This window comes from Lemur catta, chromosome 3 (assembly GCF_020740605.2).
Source record: "Lemur catta isolate mLemCat1 chromosome 3, mLemCat1.pri, whole genome shotgun sequence".
In the NCBI taxonomy this organism is placed as follows: domain Eukaryota; kingdom Metazoa; phylum Chordata; class Mammalia; order Primates; family Lemuridae; genus Lemur; species Lemur catta.
This window is the reverse complement of record NC_059130.1, coordinates 56,488,100-56,510,560: the sequence shown is the minus strand read 5'-3', so window position 1 is coordinate 56,510,560 and position 22,461 is coordinate 56,488,100. Positions and strand designations below refer to the sequence as shown.

The window sequence follows — 22,461 nt, the reverse complement described above, 5'->3', positions numbered from 1 at the left end:
GTCCCCTCTACTAGGAGATGCAATATGCAGTTTTCAAACATTAAGATATAACAAAAGCAGGCAATTCTGAATTTTTTTAATACCTAGGTTGCTTGTTTCACCTTAATAAACATTACAACCCACAGTTTTATCCACATCTATTTTTGTAGCATATTAAGAAAGCTTAAACCAGAGGTTGTATTCATTATAAAATATTTAAGCAAAATTACCTCAATTGGTGACAATCTGACAAGTCATCCTGATTACATTAACTGATTAAGCATCCATTAATAAGTGAGCATTCATTACAATCTGAGCAAGTTCCAGATGGCTATGAAAGATAAGCATATTTGTTTAAACAAGGAAGTTGGACTTGGTGGGGAAGTATAAATAGTTAACATAACTGTTACACATGGCCAGATTCTGGAGCAGTTTATTTTTAAATTATCAGTTTATAAGTACCAAGTGAAAACCAAAATGTTGACCAGTGAATAGTAACTTAGAGACTTAATAGTAGGAAGTATGTTAAGGAAATGGATAAGGAGTGTTTTGGTATAATATTAGATTTGGGTAAGTTTACTTCAATTATATTTCCTTCTAATTTTTTTTCAATGCTGTAAATAGCCTTGTTCCATAAATAGACTTCCTGGCTGTACAAGTATCACTTTGTGAATATTGAGTAGAGAGAGTTAGCTGATTATAAAATAAAGACCAAAAGTTATATTATCTGAGATGTCATCCAGCTGCACCATTACATAGTTGTGTGGCTGTATACCACTTGGAATCCTTCCAGACCTTGTTTTTTTCATTTGTAAAATAAGGAGGAGGATACACAGACTATATATACCTTCTTTGGGGTATTTTGTGAACAAGGTGTTTTAATAGCTTGAGGAAAGGGCCAAGCATGAGGCATCAAGCGCATCTAATTCTCAACATATGAAACCGCTCTGTTTGGATGTAAATAAAGTCTGAGGAAGGTTTCCTGGGGCTGGGAAGTAAAGACTCAAGTTCAGCCACATTCCTAACCTCCATGACAATCAAGGAATGAGGTTAAGGCTGGACCTTAAGTAGTCAGAAACCCTTTAAGGATCTGAATTGCTTCCATATTCTAGAACCAGATTCATCTTGGAAGCCAACTACTCAGTTGTGGTTTTAGAGAAAATACTAAAAGCACTAGAAACAGTAGATCTATTGCTCTACACATTTGGGAGGGGATCAACTAACAAATTCAGTTTTTATTCTTTGTTCTGGCCTTGGGAAATCTCATTGCTAGGGATATTTTAATCACCTCCTATATTTTGGTGATTTTTAAAGCTGTATCTCTAGCCCCCTGTGTTTTCTGGGCTTCATCTGATAGTTTATAGCCACCTTTATGGATACTACCTGGATATCCTATTGGGTTTGCCTCTCATAATGTCTAAAATTGAACTCTTCTTTCTAGAACACTACCTCTAAATTTTTCTCTGTGTTTTCTGTCCTGTTAATGGCATGATTCCAGTACTCCATAACTAAAAAGTGACTTTTAGTATAAACGTCTTTGACTCTTTATCACCTTCACCCTCTGTTGTAAGTCTGTAAGTCACCAAGCCTTGTATATTCTACCTCTGATAATAGGTCTCAAATCTATATCTCTTCTCCATCTTTACTGCCAAAGCCTACAAATCCAGTATTTAATCCACTGCTACCAGTTCTTTTTACCTAGTATTCAAATTTGATCCTGTCATTTTCTTGATTTAAACCTTTCAATGGCTCTTCATTCCCTATAGAATACTCTACAAATTTATAGCATGATATAGATGCCCTTCATACAGTCTGGCATCTGCCTATGTTACTTCAACAACTTCTGTTGCTAATCCCAAATCTAATTTTTTCTCTTATTAGATATGTTTGCTTTATCTTTTTTGCTTCTCTCTACTTACACATACATTGCGTATATGTGTGTATGTAGATTGGCAGAATCTAGGTGGTTGGTATATAAGTGCTCACTATAAAATTCTTTCAGTTTTACAGTATGTTTGAAAATGTTCCTATGTATACACATACATTCTTATATGTATAGACACACACATACATAAAGGTACATGTAGGGTATAACTGTATTAATATGTATATACCTGACTCTGAGCTCTTTAAGAAAAGGAATTTTGCCACCATTTTGTCCCCTATCCCTTGCACGATAGCTCACTATGTATGTGTAACCAATCCCCTGTATTAAATTCTCTCTGTTCAAAATACCTTTTGTGGTTTCCATTTATCAACTAGACTTTGAATGTTATACTATCTTCCTATACCATACAATAAACTTAGAATAGTTTAACTCCAATCTGTTTAACTCCACTCTACTTACATGCCATTGTTGTCCATATTTTAGTTCTATCATTTTATTTTCAATTTCACAAATTAGTTCTAATCATTATTCTGTACAGTTATTGTTGGCTTATAATTACCCACATGCTTATCATTTTTATTGTTCACCATTTCTTCGTTCATCTCAGAACTTCCCTTTAGGATCATTTTTTGTTTTTCTTTTTGAAGTACAGTAGATACTTTTAGAAAGATAGTTCCCTTTGATGTACAGTTCTAGGTTGACATTTATTTTCTCTCAGTACTTAGAAACTATTATTTTATGATCATCTGAATTCCACTGTGGTTAGGATATTCTGTCTTTAGTTTTCTGCACTTTGAGTATTATGGTGTAGATTTCCTTTCATCTGATCAGTCTGGGATTTTTTGGGTTTCCTAAATCTGAGATTTGTGTATTTCATCAATTATGGGAAATTCTTAGCTCCTGTCCCTTTGAATATAGTACCTCCTGCATTCTTTCTACATTCTCCTTTTGGAACTCCTATTAGATACATGTTAATTTCTTTAAGTCTATCTTCATTTCTCCTCATATTCTCTTTACCTGTGTCCAATTTGCTCTTTATCATGTTTGTGTTTCTAATTTTCTGTTATTATACATATATTTTTAATACTAGAAGTTCTATTTTGTTAATCTTGATAATTTTGATAGTCTCTTCTTGGCCCTTGTATTTAGTTTCATATTTTAATATGCTTATTTCACATTCTGTTTAAGATAATTAACAATAAGTAAAATCTTGCCAGGCTAATCCTATAGTACTTTTCTCATGATCATGGTGAATTTTTTTTCCATTTGAGCTTTGTGATTTCTAATTGTGTGCTGGAAATTTATCTGTGTTAAAATTTACTGGAATGCAGATTTGCTCTTTTTAAAAAATTCTGTCAAATTTTGCTTTATTTTGTGGCCATGTTATTGGACACCTAGAAATTTAGAATTTATGTATATCTCTGGTGAATTTGAACTTCTGTTATTATGAAATGACTTTTATCTGTAATTTGTCTGCATCAAACTATCTTTTGTCTGTCATTAACATAGGTTGGGGGTTGAGATTAGTGATTGCATGTAATACCCTTTTTTAATTTCTTTACTTTCAGCTTTTCTGTATCATTGTGTTTTAGATATATTTCTTATAAAGAACATATAATTGGATATGATTTTATTAATTTGTTTTTACCCCGTCTAAATAATCTTTGCCTTTTACCTGGATCAATTAGAATATTATGTTAAAATAATTACTGTTATATTTTGATTTATATTTATATCTTATTTTGTGCCTTCACTGTTTCTCTTTCTTGCCATTTTAGAATGTTTTTTAAAAATCAATTATTTTTTAAAACTCAATTATTTGGGAAATTGTTGATTAATTTAGACAGCATTATATGCATACGTTCGAAGTCTATAGTGTTAATTACTGTTTTTAATGGTCTCTCAGACAATTCAAAGTCTGTGGAATGCTTCCGTTTACCTATGTGCTGGCTCATATATTATAGTCTTCATTCTATTTTCTTGAAAAAACTTTTACATGACTCTTTATTGGTTTATATAGTCATTTAAAGTCACTCATATATGATGTACTTTCTCTGTTCTTCATTCCTTATTTCTCTTTTGATCTCTTATTTGGTATTACTCTTCTTCCTAAAGTACATACTTTGGCATGTTTTTACTGCATTTATGTTTGTAACAAATTCTTTGCATCTTTGTCTGAAAATGTTTTCATCTTGTTCTCATATTTGAAAGATATTTTCACTGAGTACATACTATCTAAAGAGGTAGTTATATCCTTTAACACTGTGGTCCCCAACCCCTGGGCTGCAGACTGATACTGGTCTATAGGCTGTTAGGAACCGGGCTGGGAGGTGAGCAGTGGGTGAGGACGCTGACGTTTCATCTGTATTTACAGCTGCTCCCCATCTCTCGAGTCACTGCCTGAGCTCTGCCTCCTGTCAGATCAGCGGTGGCATTAGATTCTCATAGGAGCGCGAACCCTACTGCACATGTGAGGGATCTAGGTTACGTGATCCTTACGAGAATCTAATGCCTGATGATCTGAGATGGAGCTGGGGCAGTGATGCGCTGGGGAGCAGCTGCAAATACAGATTATCATTAGCAGAGAGGTTGGATTATGGTGAGTTGTATAATTATTTCATTATATATTACAATGTAATAATAATAGAAATAAAGTGCTCAATAAATGTAATGTGCTTGAATCAGCCTGACACCATCCATCCCCACACCCAGTCTGTGGAAAAATTCTCTTCCCTGAAACCTGTCCTGGGTGCCAAAAAGGTCGGGGACTGCTGTTTTAAACATAGAGAAACTCATTTTATCTTCTTATAGCTTTCATTGCTGCTGGTGAAAAGTCTGCTGTCAATTTAACTGTAACTCCTTTGTAGGTATACTTTCTCTTGCTGCTCTTAAGATTTTGTCTTTGATCTTCTGAAGTTTTACCAGGATGTGTCCCAGTGTGAATTTTTTTTTCTTGTACATTTCTGCTTGGAGTTGATTGTATATCTTGAATCTATGGATTGGTATCTTTCATCAGCTCTGAAAAAATTAGTCATTATTTCTATACATATTGTCTTTGAATCACAGTTTTTCGTCTTTTTCTTCTGAAACACAGTAAAATATATTTGAGTTTATTTTTTTCCTCTTATAACCTCTCATTTTCCATCTCTTTTTTTTTAACGTTTCTATTTTTCAGTACTGCTATTTTTCTTTGTCTGATCTGCTATTAAACTCATGCATTAAAATAGTTAAGAACAAGTCCTAGCACTCAAGATGCTTATTGTCTCAAAGAGAAAACAGAAATGAAAACATATCATTACAATACTGTGTGATACATATTTCAATGGAGGGAAGAAAGTGTACTTTGAAGACATACAAGAATGGCCACCTGATTAGATGGGGGTGTGGTTAGGGAAGGTTTCCTGGAAAAAGTAATGCCTAAGGCTAACGACAGTATGGAGGAAAGCAATTGCATTCCATTCCTCAGAAATAAAAAAAAAATTTTAACCAGACATAGAATTTGACCAAAAAAATAGTAGTAGAAAGTTAACTTGGAACTAAATATCATAAAGCCTTTGCCTAGGTATGAAAGTGGGACTTATTTTGGTAGATGCAAGCTATTAAAAATACTCCAGTGGAGGAATTAGTCTTGTCCACTTTCTGTTTTAAAGCACAACAATTTATATTGGTTAAATGTGTATAAAGACATGATTTTATGGGCTTATCTCTAGTGCTTTGTTTACTGTCACTTAGAAATGCATAAAACCTCTTTGATCTAATATGTAAACATTAAGGCAAGTTTATTGAATTTGTATAACATATTTTAAATTGTATAATTATGTTTAGAAGGTTAGAAGCATGCGAAATTTCTTAGAATACGCCTCCCAAAAACCTCCTGGTTTTTTGGTAATTTTAGCAATAGATGCAACATATGGAAATCTGTCAGTTATCATCATGGGGTTTAGTTTCTTTAACTGACAAAGTGTATATTTAAGAGTGGATTCAACTTTTTTTTATAATTTAAAAGCAGTTCTTAGAATGGAAAATAATTTTTGCTTTATAGAGTTTTTAAAATTTCTTTCTTTTGAACGGAGAGAACATAAATGGGCAGTTCTGGTTATCCCTATTTTGAAATATGTTTCACTGTGAGGAAAAGAGTTTAACACATGTACTGGCCTAATGCTTTAACTTATCATATCCTACACAGAAGAAAACTGGAGAGAAGAAAAGTAACAAGCAGGAAAGCAGATTAAAAGGGAAAATAGGTAAAATCCAAGGAAGACAGCAAAGTGTTTCTCCTATTTCTAAATGAAAAAAGGGGGTACTTCAGAAAACAAAACATATTTAAGGTTAAATTTCCACTTTGGCATATATGCTTTTGTGCCCTTTGTAAGTTTCTTCTCTGAGTTTCAGATTTTTTTTTTATTTATGAAATGAGATTATATTACAAGCCTTTGTGAGTTTCTGTGAAGATTAAATGAGCAGAAATACTAGCTACCTTAGCTAAGCCCTGACTTGTAATTTTACTGATCCCTTACTATGTTTTAAGCATTGACCTAAGCACTGTATAGCCTTTTATCTTCACAATAACCCTCAATTTGTGGCTGAGGAAACTGTAGTGCAGAAATGTTAAGTAAGTATATAATCAAGACCACACCAATAAGTAGCAGCCACAGAATTTTAACCCAGGCATTCTGACCTTAGAGCTCAGACTCTTAATCATTGTGTTATTTCTTATGTTCCTATAATCCTTATCGTAACCGAGGACATTCTTTTTTGCAAGAACAGTGTTATGTAGTATTATAAGACTTTTAAAAATTCACAGACTATTAGATCAATGAATATTTCAGTGTTTTAGTACAACCTACTATAATATGCACAAATTTATTATATAGTATCTCTAACAAATTACAATCTGGCTTTTATATAAATGCTTTCAGAAACAAGAGACTCTATTACATTTTAAGGCAGACCATTCTTCTGTTAGGTAACCCAAAATGTAAGGAATTTATCTTGTGATAAAATTTTTGCCCTCACTACTTTTACTCATTGGTTCTAATTCTCTGTACTGTGGGGAAATAGTAAGTGGACAGCATTCATAGACAAATGTGTGTGTGTGTGTGTGTGTGTGTGTGTGTGTGTGTGTGTATTTTAAATTTAATTTAATTTATTAGAGACAGGGTCTCTCTGTGTTGCCCAGGCTGATCTTGAACTCCTGGGCTCAAGCGATCCTCATACCTCGGCCTCCTGAAGTGCTGGAATTACAGGGATGAGCCACTGTGTCTGGCCAGGAGACAATATTTAAATGTTTAGACAGGAATTATTTTTCTCCTCATTCTAGGCTAAACCTCATCTACTGTTTTACAGACAACACATTTCCATACTCTTCTCAACTGAGGGCTTTCTTTTCTGAATGCATTCCAGTCCTTTTTAAAAATGTGCTTACTATAAACTATATATACCAAATTCTGTATAATTTAGATTTCTTAAAAGATGTTTGTATCATTTATATAAAAAGAAAAAGGAAAAAAGAAAGAAAGAAAGAAAGAAAATTACAGTATTTCCAGATCTAAACTGTTTTGTCATTGTTATAATGTATGGTTCATTTACAGATGCAACAGAGATATACTTAATTTCTTACAGTGACCACTACTAGTTAATATTTATTGAATATTTACACGCCACACCTATCTCTAAGCTCTTTACATATAATTTATTTAACCCTCACAATAATCCTGTGAGGTACATGCTATTTTCACTATTTAACATATGAGGAAAATGAAGCACAGAACTGTTCAGTAACTTACCCTGTATTATATGGTTTGTACTGAATCTCAGTGCCAAAATGGAGATTCAAACCTAGGTAGATTTAACCACACTGTACTAGATATATTAAGAAGATCTTTTGTGAGCTGATCTGAAAACTTATCTACATTTATATCAGTTTTCTATAAGATTGTGTCACATAAAAATGAACTTTTGGAACAGCTCATTTGTAATTTGGGCAATTCAGTTAAAATAGAAATCTTCACTGAATCAAATTCCAGCTAATAAGCTGTGTAGCTTTGCCTGTTTCCTGGTATGTAAAGTGAGGATAATATCTATTTTAAAAGGCTATTTTAAGGATTAATTGCATGTATACACATTTGTGGGTACATGTATAATTATACTGTTATATATTTAAATATACACATAGATACACACAGAGTCTAGTATAGTTGCTTACAAGGCCTTTAAATGGCAGAGAGATAGCCATAGCACAGCAGTTAATAGGACATTGATAGACTTCATAACAGCACCAACTGGATTCAAATCCAGGTTTTGCCGCTTTACTGTGTGATCATGGACACATTTCTTAACCTCTCTGTACCCTAGTTTTCTTATCTGTAATACTCTAAGGCTGTTTATGGGGATTAATGAGTTTATGTTTATAAAGCACTTGTATCAGAACTTGTACCTAGTAAGTTGTATATAAATGTTAAAGTACTATTATTTTATATTATTATCTAGCCTGGCATCTGTATGTTTATGTTAATTCTTACAACAAATTATGTTTGCTTTTTTTGAACTAATGTTTTTAAAGGAATATAAAACCAAATATGAAATATATTCCTTAAAATCACTTGGTCACACCATCTTATATTGCAGAGGAGAGAAGGGAACCCGAAAGTTTAAGTAACTTGCAGTTTAGGCAATTTTATGGTGATTACCAAGTTACTTATCATCTGAACCAGATCTAGTCTTCTAGCTTTTTTATAAGTAAAAAGACCTAGTATGGATGAAAAACAGAATAATGAACTTTGATATGAAGAATTTTAGTTGCATGGTAGAATTATTAGAAGTGTTTCAACGATAATGGATTACCCAGAATAATTAGATAGTCCTTTTTGAAGTTTTGTTTTTAAAATAGAAGCAACATAGTATTCTTTATGAGAAGGTATGGACTTGAATTTTTGGTCTCCCGATAGCCCTCTTCCATCACTTTGATATTAGTTAATCAGTATTCTTGAAGCATTTTCTATTGTGATTGAATATCCTCTTAGTGAAAACCAAAATGTAAAGGTTTGTATGCTTATGGTTAAGTTCTTACTAATTAGTGCTAACACTATGTTTCGTGTACTCTTAGTTCTGTTTACAAAGAATAATGTTAATGAAATTTGTATAATGTTTGAATATACTTTGTTCTCTAACCAATCATCTTAGAGAATTTAATTGTTAATAGACTAGTCAAATTGCTTTAATTTAAAAATAGTAGTATTGGAAAAATCTTGGACTGTTATCTAATTCAGTTTCAGATTCAATGTAATCCCTTGTATAGGAAGTAGAATCTACTGGGGGGGAGTGGTCCTGCAATTCAAATAGTTCCTTGGCTTGAATTGTTTAAATTCTTATATTATCTGTTAGCATGAGAAGGTTCCGTTCAGGTGACTTCAAGCTCATCTCAAACCCCGTTCTTTATTCTTTGAAAATATTGACTTCCAGTTTTAAGCAGCAAGCGATCCTAATAAGTAATTTTAACATAATATTTTATTTACAGATTGCCCAAGAACTCCAGATACTCCAAATAGTGACCCTCGTTGTTCTACTAGCAACAATAGATTGATGGCCTTACAAAAGCAATTGGATATAGAACTTAAAGTAAAACAAGGTGCAGAGAACATGATACAGATGTATTCAAATGGATCTTCAAAGGTTAGTACAGTAAATAAATGTATGTATACTGTCATTCCTTATTATTTGCACATTCTATAGTTGTGAATTCACCTACTTGCTAAATTTATTTGTAACTCTAACATCAGTGAGGGTGACACTTTGGCAGTCATTTGTGGACAAACACAGGAGGAGAAAAATTTGAGTCATCTGACACATATATTCCTAGCTAAGGTCAAACAAGGTGACATTCTGCCCCCTTAAGCTATCTGTAAACAAGTAGCCTTTTTGAGATCTATTTAATGCCATGTTTTTGCATTCTTGTGTTTTTAGTTGGTAATTTCATTGTTTAAACACTTATTATGATTTCTGATATCATTTTGGCCTCAAAATTTTAAAGTACTGAACAAAAAATAAACTAGAAACATGGTTTTTTAAAGTAATATTTTAAAAATTGTTTATTCCTACCAAAACCCAGTTAATCAAAAATTTGGCTGTATGTGTAAAGGGTACACAGGAGCTCTCCATATTTGTAACTTTTCTGTAAATCTAAAGTTATTTTAAAATGAAAATTTATTTTTAAAAATTTAGGTGTAATGAGTTTTCCATCACCACATTCAGGTTTTTAGGAAAAGGGCAAATGAAAAGACAAGACATTCCTAGCATCAGTAATTGCTTGACCTAAACCTGAGTGTTCTTTGGGATCTGGTATGGGCACATAACTCCCAGTTGAAAATCAGTGTCAGGCGAACAGTTGTTGATGATGGGAAATGTCCTTGTTCTTAGGTATAACATAGCAGAAAAAAATGTTGGGAACTACTGAATCAGATTATCTTGATGGTTCTTTCCAACCTGAGGTTCTATAATTGTAATAATTTCCAAAACTTCTGAGAAAAGTGTATTTGTTATTTGAAATATACCTTTCTATCCTCAACTGGTTTATTTTAAAGCTTTTTTTCATCTGCAAATCAGTGGGTTTTTTTTTTCATATTATAATAGTTATTTCTTAATAATTTCAGAATAAAAGTTTTTAGGTATTTTTTTATTTCAGTTTAGAAAGAATTTGAAATCAGGGGGAAAAAAATCTTTTCTTAGAGTCACGTATCCCAGTTATCTACCCCAAATGAAATTTAGGAAATGAAATTTAGGAAGATGCTGAAAAGAGAGAAATGTGTATGTATTACGAATAAGATTTTTTAAGGTTAATTAGGAAAATAAGTTAGATTTTATGTTGTATTTTAAAAGAAATTTTTGTCATTTTTAGAGAAATACATTTCTATTTGATGTTACATATGTATGATGAGGTACTTGGTAGGATATTATTTCACTAACTTTGAACATTGATAGGGATGATAGAGTTATTTTCTGTAAAGTTAAATTAATCCAGCTACTGCCCTTTGGAAAAAGATCTTTTAATCTGGGGTTGATGGATTAGTTTGAGGGGTTTGTGAACACTTTTTAAGTTATAGGAAAAGTGAGTATGTATGTTAGTAGGTGGATGAATGGAAGGGGTATAGGTTATACCATATTCTCACAGTGTTCTGTAATCCCTAAAAGATTAAGAACCACTGCTCTAAATTGAACCAGGGTTATGGACATACTAAAAGTGAAACAAATGGGTAACTTAAAATAACCACAGGTCCAAAATAAATAGGGCTGTGAGCCTCCTGTTAAAACAAATATATAATTTTCCATAGCTTTTTATTTTAATGAAGAGATTTCATTAATTTGGGAAGGACTCTAATGGAAATCTAAAGCCTATTAGAAGCTGCTGTAGTCTCTGAGGTAGTCCTGCCAGTTATTTGTCTGGATTCAGTCTTTGCACTTTCATTTCTTATCTTTAAATTTCTCAGAGGATCAAAGTGTATCTTTTTGAGATTAGGTAAAATTGTAAATTGTAATTATGAGGAATATTAATTTAATTTATTCTAGCCATTATTCTAGCTCTAGGATATAAATGTAGTAAAGATGATACTTTATACATTGTGGATAGTCAACAGATAATATCCTGCGTTTAAGAGACCCAGTCTCTCTCTTGAGCCCAAGGGTACAAGGCTGCAGTAAGCTATGACTGTGCTGCTGCACTCCAGCCTCAGTGACAGAGGAAAACTCTGTCTCTAAAGAGAGAGAGAGAGAGAGAGAGAGAGAGAGAGAGAGAGAGAGAGAGAGAGAGAGGCATCACTGTCTTAAAAGGAGATATCACCTGTAAATAGTTACAATATATAATAGTGGTTTGTTCAACATAACTTGGGAAGTACACTGGAGAGGAATCACTTAACTGCCAGAAGAAATCATTTAAGTCCTAGTGTGAGATTTGAAAGATGATTTGGCATTGAATTTATATTCTAATGCTGAAAATAGATGATAAAGAAATAGATCATGTAAATTGTGTGACTGTAGCACAAGTTCTTAGCATATTTCTTACCTAACATATCGAGAGTAAATAGAATGCACTTCTAATAGTATTAGTTGTTAACTCTAGTGGTCATATTTAATGAAAGGCAATGCCTTCGTAAGGGAATAAATCTGAATCTCAGGAAAGACACATTTTGTTCAGGAAAAGTCCTCCAGGTGAGTGATTCCAGTAGGACTTTTGTTTTCCCTCCCTACCAGTGGACCTTTAAGTGGGTGAGATGGATTTCTACAAGACATATAGAAGTGCTGAAAGACTTTTAGTAGGAAAAATACACGATCAGATTTAAAGTTTAGATGTTTTGCTCCAAATACTCAATAAATGTTTGTTGGAAGAATGAATACAGCTTCACTGCTCATTCATTGTCAGTTATCTTCCTTTGGCCCATAATTTACACATTGTTCTTTTTCTTATTTCATATCTATATGTACTATAATTATTTTCATATCCCTTTTATGACTAAAGTGTTTTTATTATCCATACAAAGATCTGAGGAATGGGATGCAATAGTCGTACTCTGCTACCTAAGGAATAGTGTAGCAAGCATTTCCTCATTGGGCAGTGCGGCTCTAAGCAGCACTGTTGATTTTTCGGAATAATCTCTGAGGGCTTGGTAAGGCCTGTTGAAGACATGTTTCCTATCCAGCTATTTTTTTTTAATATTCTAAGCCTCATAATTTTTTCTCATTCATAAATACCAAACTATCCATCCAGGCCCCTTCAACCTCAATACTCTAGTCTTTTTTGTTTGTTTAAGCTTTATTGATATCTGGTTCAATTAAGAAAGAAAAAATTGCACATATTTAGCGTATACATTTTGATGAATCTGGGCATAAGTATACATGTATACATATGCTATCATCACCACAGTCAAGATACTTCCCCAGATTTCCTTGTGTTCTTTTGTGGGTGTTTTGTTATTGTTTGTTTGTTTGGGGATTTTTTTTTGTTGTGTAAGAACACTTAACATGAGAGATTCCCCGGTCTTAATATATTCCAAACTTATATGTATTAATTATTGACCCAGAAAACCTTCCTGGATTTTTTTCAGCTAAAATTGATCCCACCTTTCTTTAAAATTTTCTTTGGCTACTTTTAACTTTCTGATGCATATAATAATTATCTGTATCTCTTTTATCAAACTGTAAGCTTCATGGGGTAACATCCTGATTGATTAATGTTTGTATATGCTCACTGGGTCTGACAGCATTTAACATATGGGAAGTAAGGCTAAACTAGTTTATATACTCTAGACCCACCTTATCTCTTCTCTTGTACCTATTAGGTGCTCAATAAAAAATCCATTGAATACTTTAAGGCATAAAACTGATAATAAAAATTCATTCATTGAATGCTAGAAAGCATAAAACTGATCTGTAATAACTGTATATTGTCTTTGACAGATAATATCCAACATCGGTTTTTAAAGCCTCCATCACACTTTGACATCTGTGCAGATCCTTCAGAAATCTGTGTGGGAAAATTCACTTACTTTTAAAATGAAATACAAGTGCATATTGCTTGCATGTTGCATTGAAATAGTTGAGAAAGGAATATTTCCAAAGAAGTAAATGACAAAACTACAGTCATTTTGCATAGTAATAAAACAATAGAAGGAGTAGCTTAATTGAAAAGCATAATGTTATATAATTTGCTTAATATTTTTACTTTTACATTAGAACTTCATTGAAATAAAATAATCATTTTTTATTGCTCTAAAAGAGACCACTTTAATACAATTATGTGCTAGTTAATATAATTTTAGTTTTTATCTAATGCTTACAAAGCTCTCTTTTAGAGGATGGTATCCCCTTTACATAGTTTCTGCAAGAAACCTAAGGCTTTCAGAATATAGTTAACTCGCCCAGGTTTACATGCATATATAAGATCTGGGGTCAAGTCTATCTGATTGCAAAATATATTTGTCCTATTAAGTAATGACTAAGTTTTTCTCTTACTGTGGTCTGATCTCAAAGATATAGTCATGCATCACTTAATAACAAGGATACATTTTGAGAAATGTGATTTTGTCATTGTTGGAATATCATAGAGTGTATTTACATAAACCTAGATGATAGCCTGCTATACACCTAGGCTATATGGTATAGCCTATTGCTCTTAGGCTACAAACTTGTACAACATGTTATTGTACTGAATACTGCAGGCAATTGTGACACAGTGGTAAGTATTTGTGTATCTAAACATAGAAGAAGTACAGTAAAAATACAGTATTATAATCTTAGGGGACCACTGTCATATATGCAGTCCACTGTTGACCTAAATGTTGTTATGTGTTACATGACTATAGTTATTTCAAATCTTCAGTTTGATGTTCCTAGTACTGGATAGGTGGAGGAATTATAGTAAGAGAAAAGTATTTTCATTTTAAATTTGGAAGGCGGAGTATTCATAAAAGCATCTATAATATATCATAGACTAACACCAAATTCATGTTAATATCCTTATAATAACTAGCAAGTGTATATATATGTGTCTACTTTATGGTGTAAATTGATGTCTAAGGGACTTAGTCAACTCTTTGAGCCTGACTCTTTGATGTTAAATCTAAATACTTTATTAAAGAATAGAATATGGCTAGAAGCTCTTTCCTAAATGACTGAATTTAGGAACATGAAAGAAATGGAAGAAAAATTCATAAATTTGCTAGTTAATTTTTCTTCTGTAGTATATTAAACTGAGTTTGGTATTCAACAGAATACATTTCAGCTAAGTTTTAATCTCCTGTGTAATAGCAGAATTACTCTCCCACCATACATATTTCCCTCCTCCTCTTTATTCAGTGCCATGTAATATGTGTATGTTTGATTTATTGGAATTATACTGACTGATGCCTGTGTCTTAGGTTCTAAAAGACTTAAGTCTCCTGGAGAATATAGGTTGATTGTATGCTATTTTATTTCCAAATTGGTGCTGATTGCCTTAGTGATAAAAGTAGAGATGCTTAAATAGTATGCAAAAATTGGCCTTTCTGGTGAATAAGTGCTTCCTAACCTGATGATTAGTTTAATCTATTACTTCTTGGTTTTGTGGATACAAGTCTTTGACCACTAATATAACTCTAAAAGTAAGAAGTGGCATTAACTTCTGATACTTCCTTTTTAAATTCCTGTATTAGTTTTCTGTGCCTGCTGTAACAAATTATCAGAAATTTGGTGGCTTTAAAAACACAAATTTATTATGTGATGATTTTGTAGTTACGTTGTTTGAAATGGATTTTACTGAGCTAAAATCACAGTGTTGACGAGACTGCATTCCCTTCTGGAGGATATAGGAGAGAATCTGTTTCCTTACTCTTTTCAGATTCTAGAGCCTACCCACGTTCCTTGGCTCATAGCCATCTTCCTTTGTCTTCCAAGCCAGCAACAGTTTTCCCCACATCATATCACTCTGACCTCTTTTACCTTCCTCTTTCACATTTAAGGAACTTTGTAATTACATTGGGCCTACCTGGATATATTTTAAGGTCAGGTGATTAATAACCTCACTTCCATCTGCTACCTTAAGTCCCCTTTGCTATATAAGGTAACATATTAACAAGATTGTTGGGCTTAGAATGTGGACATCTCTAGTTGGACCTTTATTTGGCCTACTACAGTTCCTTTGTCACTCACATTTGGTGTTACTGGAACTAAACAGAGGTACGGCAATAACATCATTTCACTTAATTCAGAACCTTTCTTTGAACCCTTAGGAGATGAGGGAAGTTTATTCAGTACAGTATTCAGTACTTTCTCCCCAGCTTCATTAAGAGGGTCTCTTTTTTTGTTTGTTTTTTTGACATTCAAGAGTTTCTAGGGACCATTCTCATTATTACCAGGGTTGACAAAGCTGTTTTCTGCTTCTCTTAGAATTTGATGGAAGACACATACTATCTGTGATTAGCTGTTTTTAAAATTTGCCTATATATGTGAAGCTCCTTGAAAATTTAACTGAAATATAATGGGAGAGGAAGAGATCATCTAATTTTTTTAGGCTTAATCACAGTCACAATCACAGTCATCATACTGTTTCTGAGTCAGTTATTGATCACGGTGAAGGAAAATTCTTTAAATTTTGTGTAAAGCAAAGACAAAATTACAAATGCAAATTTGGATGTGGATCTTCTTTTAAACAGTAATATTCAAACAACCTACAGTATCCATTGGCAGATGAATGGATAATGTACACACACACACACACACACACACACACACACACACCCTGATGAAATATTATTCAGCCTTAAAAAAGGATATCCTGCTATTTGTGACAACATGGATCAACCCAGAGGACATTATGCTAAGTGAAATAAGCCATCCACAGAAAGAAAAATACTATATGATCTCACTTATATGTGAAATCTTTAAAAAAAAAGATGAATAAATATAAACAGTAGAACAGTGGTTACCAGCAACAGAGAGGGAGAAGAAATGGGGAGAAGTAGGTCAAAGGGTACAAATTTGCAGTTAGGTAGGATGAATAATCTAGAGATGTAATACAGCATGAAGACTATAGTTTATAATTTTATACACTCAAAATTTGCTAAGAGAGTAGATTTTAGGTGCTGTTAATACACACACACACACACACACACACACACACAACGGTAACTATAGGAGGTGATGGACCAGTAAATTTGTTTGACTATAGAAATCATTTCACTATATCTGTATGTATTAAAACATGTTGTACACTGCAAATACATATAGTAAAAATAAATTTTAGAAATACAACATTAATAAGACTTTTTTTCTCTCAAATTGTCTTAACTAATGGAATTGTTTTTCTCATTATCGCCCTGTAAGTTAGCTGCTTTTGTAAATTATCTAAAAGATTTTATATTGCAGTGTTCACAGTGTTCTTTTAAGTCTGTTTTTCACTTGCTGATATATCAGTTGATCTGTTTAGAAGATAGGAAAATGTTTCATTTGTCCCTTAATCTGCTTACCTTTCCTAACTTATTTTTAATAGGATCGGAAGCTCCATGGTACAGCTCAGCAACTGCTTCAGGACAGCAAGACAAAAATAGAAGTCATACGAATGCAGATTCTACAGGCAGTCCAGACCAATGAATTGGCTTTTGATAACGGTGATGGAATGGAGATAAATTGTCATTCTTCTCATTAAGGGAATATGGTGCTAAACAAATCTTATGTAGGAAAGAGACAATGGTTCAAAGTTAAGGGGGAGGAAGCATTTTTTTTTTAATCTTGAGTTTACACTATTTATGTGGGATGGTTGCTTTTAGATATTTGGCTTTCATGTTTCAAGAATATAATGATCTAGAATGTAGCTCTTTATTTTAATTGACTATCAAATACTTCTAATCAGTGCTTTATTTTTAAAAACCTGTTGCCTGTTTAAGAGTATGGTTTTGGTTTGTTGTTGTTGTTTTTTGAAATTCCAAAGGGAATCTTTACAGCTGGTTGCTAAAAGCAGAACTAGAAACTATCTCAGTCTCATGATAGTATAACTTATGGATATCTTCAGTTCTAAAATCTTTTTTTCAGATTTGTAATTTAGATATATGTAATGATTAAAATGGAAGGCTCAGAATTTCAACATTGTATCTATTATTACTTCAGTGTTTATTGACTTAAAGACTAACTTAATGTCATAGGAATTCATTTCTCTTCATGATTTTTAATCACAAATTAGAAAGTCAAATAAAATGTTAAATTAAAGTTTTTTTTTTCTTCCAGCAAAACCTGTGATAAGTCCTCTTGAACTTCGGATGGAAGAATTAAGGCATCATTTTAGGATAGAGTTTGCAGTAGCAGAAGGTGCAAAGAATGTAATGAAATTACTTGGCTCAGGAAAAGTAACAGACAGAAAAGCACTTTCAGAAGTAATTTTAAATAAATATTTTAATCTGTTTAATAAATACATTATTCAAAGTATGTGATTATTTAAATGACAACAATTGTCTTTTCCCTGTGCAAGGCTCAAGCAAGATTTAATGAATCAAGTCAGAAGTTGGACCTTTTAAAGTATTCGTTAGAGCAGAGATTAAATGAACTTCCCAAGAATCATCCCAAAAGCAGTATTATTATTGAGGAGCTCTCGCTTGTTGCATCACCAACACTAAGTCCACGTCAAAGTATGATATCTACACAAAACCAATATAGTACACTATCCAAACCGGCAGCATTAACAGGTATGTAGCACATATGCCTTATTTTTTTGTGCATTTTTTTCCATATCTGGTTCTGGTTTAATAAATGAAAGAAAAAAATGCACAGGTTTTTTTTTTAATCGTGGTAAGATACACATAATGTACAATTTATTGTTTTAACCATTTAAATTTTATACAATTCAGAAATATTTAGTTGTACAACCATCATCACTATCTAGTTCCAGAGCATTTTCATCACCCCAAAAGGAAACCAGTACCCTTTAAGCAGTCACTCCTTATTCCCCCTTATTCCTAGCTCCTGGGAACCTCTAATTGGCTTTCTGTCTCTGTTGATTTGTCTATTCTAGATGTTTCATATAAATGGAATTATATAATTGTGGCCTTTTGTGTCTGGCTTCTTTTACTTAGCATACTGTTTTCAAGGTTTATTCATGTTGTAGTACATATCAGTATTTTATTCTTTTTTATGACTGAATAATATTCGATTGTATGGATGCATGCTGATTGAGCATTTCTAATCCAAAAATCTGAAATCCAGAATGCTCCAAAATTCTAAACTTTTGAGCACCAACATGATGCTCAAAGGAAATTCTCACTGAAGCATTTTGGATTTCAGATTTTCAGATTAGAGAGGCTCAACTGGTAAGTATAATGCAAATATTCCAAAATTCGAACAAATTTGAAATCTGAGATGATTCTGGACCCAGGCATTTCAGATAAAGAATATTCAACCCAACCTGAACCACATTTGTTTATCCATTTGTCAGAATATTGGGTTCTTTCTACCTTTTGACTATTTTAAGTAGTGCTCTTATGAACATCTGTTTGCAGATTTTTGTTTGAACATCTATTTTCAATTTGGGGGGCAGGTTATATACCTAAGAGTACAATTGCTAGGTCATGTAGTAACCATATATAAATCTTTGAGGAACTATCAAACTTTTCCACAGGATTTGCCTCATTTTACATTTCTAACAGCAATGTATGAGAATTCCAGTTTCTCTAAATCTTCACCAACACTTATTTTCTTTTTCTTTCTTTTTAATTTTTTGATTATAGCTTTTCTAACCGTCATTGAAAATGGTATAGTGAAGTCTCCAACTATTTTTGTGGAACTGTCCATATTTCTTCCTTCAATTATGTAAATTTTTCTTTCATAGTTTTTGGCCTGTATTGTTAGGTGCATGTATATTTATAATTGTTTTATCTTCTTGATGTATTGATTCTTTTACCAATGTAATAATGTCCTTATTTGTCTCCTGTAACAGTTTTTTTATTTAGTTTATTTTGTATAATGTTAGTATAGCCACTCCCACTGCCTTTTGGTTACTATTTGCATTGAATATTTTTTCTGTCCTTTTACTTTCAATTTATATGTATCTAATACGAGGATATGTGGATCTAATATGAGACTATTTTAGATACATATTATTGGATCATGTTTTTTTAATTCATTCTGTCAGTCTCTGCTTTTTAAATGAATAGTTTCATCCATTTACATTTAAGGTAATTACTGATAAGATGCCATATAATTCTCGTTGTAACTACTGGGAGTTAGGTTAAATTTCACAGGTTTATGGCACAGTCTCCCACAAGATGCCCTCACTTCAGACACAAGCTTAAAGTTTCCTAGGCCATGTGCACTTCTGACCAACTGGCTACAAATTCCAGGATTCCTACTACTATACTACCTCAGGCTCAATAATTTGCTAGAACAACTCATAGAACTCAGGAAAGCACTATACCTATGATTACAGTTTTATTATAAAGGAAACAATTTAGGACCAGCCAAAAGAAAAGAAATTATAGGATGAGACCTGGGAGGATCTCAAACATGAAGTTTATGTGCCCTTAGGATATACTACCCTCCCAACACACCAACTCTGTCATCAACCAGGAAGTTCACTTGAGCTTTAGGTGTCCAGAGTTTTTATTGGGGCTTTGTTACATAGGTGTGATTGAGTGAATCATTGGCTACATGATTGAACTGAATTCAATCTCCAGCCTTCCACCCCTCACTAGATGTCCAGCTGATATCATGTTGCTCAAAGCTCCAACCCCCTAAAGACAATGGTTAGTCTTTTTGGCATGGCCACCTCCCATCCTGAAACTGTCTAGGGGCCCACCATGAGTCACCTTGTTAGTATTAAACTCAGGTGTGGTCTGAGGGGTCCACCATGAATAACAAAGACACTCCAATCACTAGGGAAATTCCAAGGGTTTAGAGGCTTCCTCCCAGAAACCAGGGAAGAAAACCAGCCAAATTTTTTATTTTACAACAAAAGGACTTCTGTCATTTTCCTGTTTGTTTTTTTACAACTGTTTATTTTTTCTTTTCTGAATTCTGATACTACCTTCTTTTGTGTTTGATAGAATTTTTCTAGTTTACTTTTTTATTCCCTTGTTTCCTTTTTTTCCTGTGTGTGGGTATATATATATGTATTTTTTTTAATTGGTAAACTTTGTTTTTTAGAGCAGTTTTAGGTTCACAGCAAAATTGAGCAGACAGTACGAAGTCCTCATAAACCCCTTGTCTCTACATATACACAGCCTCCTCCACTATCAACATTCTGCACCAGAGTTGTAAATTTTCTTAATTGATGAACCTACATTGACAAGTCATTATCACTGAAAGTCCATGATTTACATTAGGGCACACTCTTGGGTATTGTACATTTCTGTAGCTTTTGACAGATGTATAATGACATGTATCACCATTGTAGTATCATACAGAACAGTTGCACTGCCCTAAAAATCCTCTGTGCTCTGCTATTCATCTCTTTCTTTTTCTAACCTCCCAGCCCCTTGCAACCACTAATCTTTTTCCCGTCGCCATAGTTTTGCCTTTTCCAGAATGTCATGTAGTTGGATTCATACAGTATTTAGCCTTTTCAGATTGGTTTCTTTCACTTAGTAATATTCAGTTAAGTTTCTTCCATGTCTTTTCATGACTTGATAGCTCATTTTGTCTTAGCACTGAGTAGTATTCCATTGTTTGGATGTACTACAGTTTATTCATTCACCTACTGAAAGACATCTTGATTGCTTCCACATTTTGGCAATAATGAATAAAACTACTATAAACATTCACATGGTGATTATAACTAACATCCTAAATTTTTAACAATCTTGTTTGAATTGATTCCAACTTCAGTAGCCTGAAAAAGTGCCTCCCTCCCTTTATATTGTCATAAATTATGTCTTAATATACCATGTGCCCATTAATGTAGATTATAAATACTGTTTCATGCATTTTTCTTTTAAATCATTAAGAAAACAAAAAGTTATGAACCAAAAATACAGTAATACTGGCCTTTTTATATTTGCTTATGTAATTAGTTTTACTGTGTTCATTTTCTCTCTTCCTCTGCTTCCCTCTCTTTTCTCTCCCTCCCTCCCTCTGTCCCTCTCCCTCTCCCTCTCCCTCTCCCCCTCCATCCCTCTCTCTCTTCCTTTCTTTTGGTTTCAGGTTACTGTCTAGTGTCCTTTCATTTCAATCTGAATGATTTCCTTTAGCAATTCTTGTGGGCAGGTGTCCTAGTGACCTTTAGCTTTTGTTTATTTGAGAATCTCTATTTTTTCTTTTATTTTTGAACAATAGTTTTGCTATATATAGAATTCCTGGTTGACATTGGGCTCTTTAAAAATGTCACCCCACTCCCTTAATGCTTTCTGATGAGATATCAGCTGTTAATGTTATTGTGGATCCTTTATCAGTGACGATCCTTTCTTGCTGCTTTCAAAATTCACTGTGTCTTTGGCTTTTCACAACTTAATTACAATGTGTCTTGGAGTGGATCTCTTTGAGTTTATCCTAGTTAAATTTTTTGAGATCCTTGATGTGTAGGTTTATGTCTTTTTATCAAATTTGGCAAGTTGTCAGCCATTATTTCTTCAAATGTTCTTTCTGCCACTTTCTTCTCCTTCTGGGACTTAATTATTATGCACATATTGATGTGCTTCTTGGTATTTCTCTTAGGTTCTGCTTACTTTTCTTCTTTTTTCTTTCTGCTTCTAAGACTGAATAATTTCAATTGACCTACCTTCAGGTTTGCTGACTTCATCTCTTCTCCATGCTCAAATATGCTGTTCAACCCCTCTCGTAAATTTTTTTGTTTCAGTTGTGCTTTTCAACTCCAGGATATCTGTTTGATTATTTTTTATAATTTTTACTCCTTATTGATATTCTCTATTTGTGGAGACACCATTTTTCTTGTTTGCTTTAGATCTTTGTCCATAGTTTCTTTTAGATCTTTTAGCATGTTTAAGACAATTGATAGAAAGTCATTTTCCAGAAAGTCCAATGTCTTGGCTTCCCCAAGAACAGTTTCTGTTAACTTTTTTTTTCCTATGAACCAACTATACTGTTTCTGTGCTTGCTTCATAGTTAAATACTCTCCTTCCCTAGAATACGTA

The 22,461-nt window shown here is 33.1% G+C and overlaps 1 protein-coding gene across 1 annotated transcript in view; it reads left to right on the top strand.

Moving 5' to 3' along the window:
- PKN2 (protein kinase N2) overlaps positions 1 to 22,461 on the top strand; it is a 139,460-nt gene that overhangs the window by 64,541 nt on the left and 52,458 nt on the right. Inside the window, exons 3-6 of the mRNA XM_045547589.1 lie at positions 9,384 to 9,538; positions 16,881 to 16,998; positions 17,612 to 17,757; positions 17,853 to 18,066. Of these exons, the coding sequence (XP_045403545.1) occupies positions 9,384 to 9,538; positions 16,881 to 16,998; positions 17,612 to 17,757; positions 17,853 to 18,066 (633 nt within the window). The remainder of the gene's footprint in view (positions 1 to 9,383; positions 9,539 to 16,880; positions 16,999 to 17,611; positions 17,758 to 17,852; positions 18,067 to 22,461) is intronic.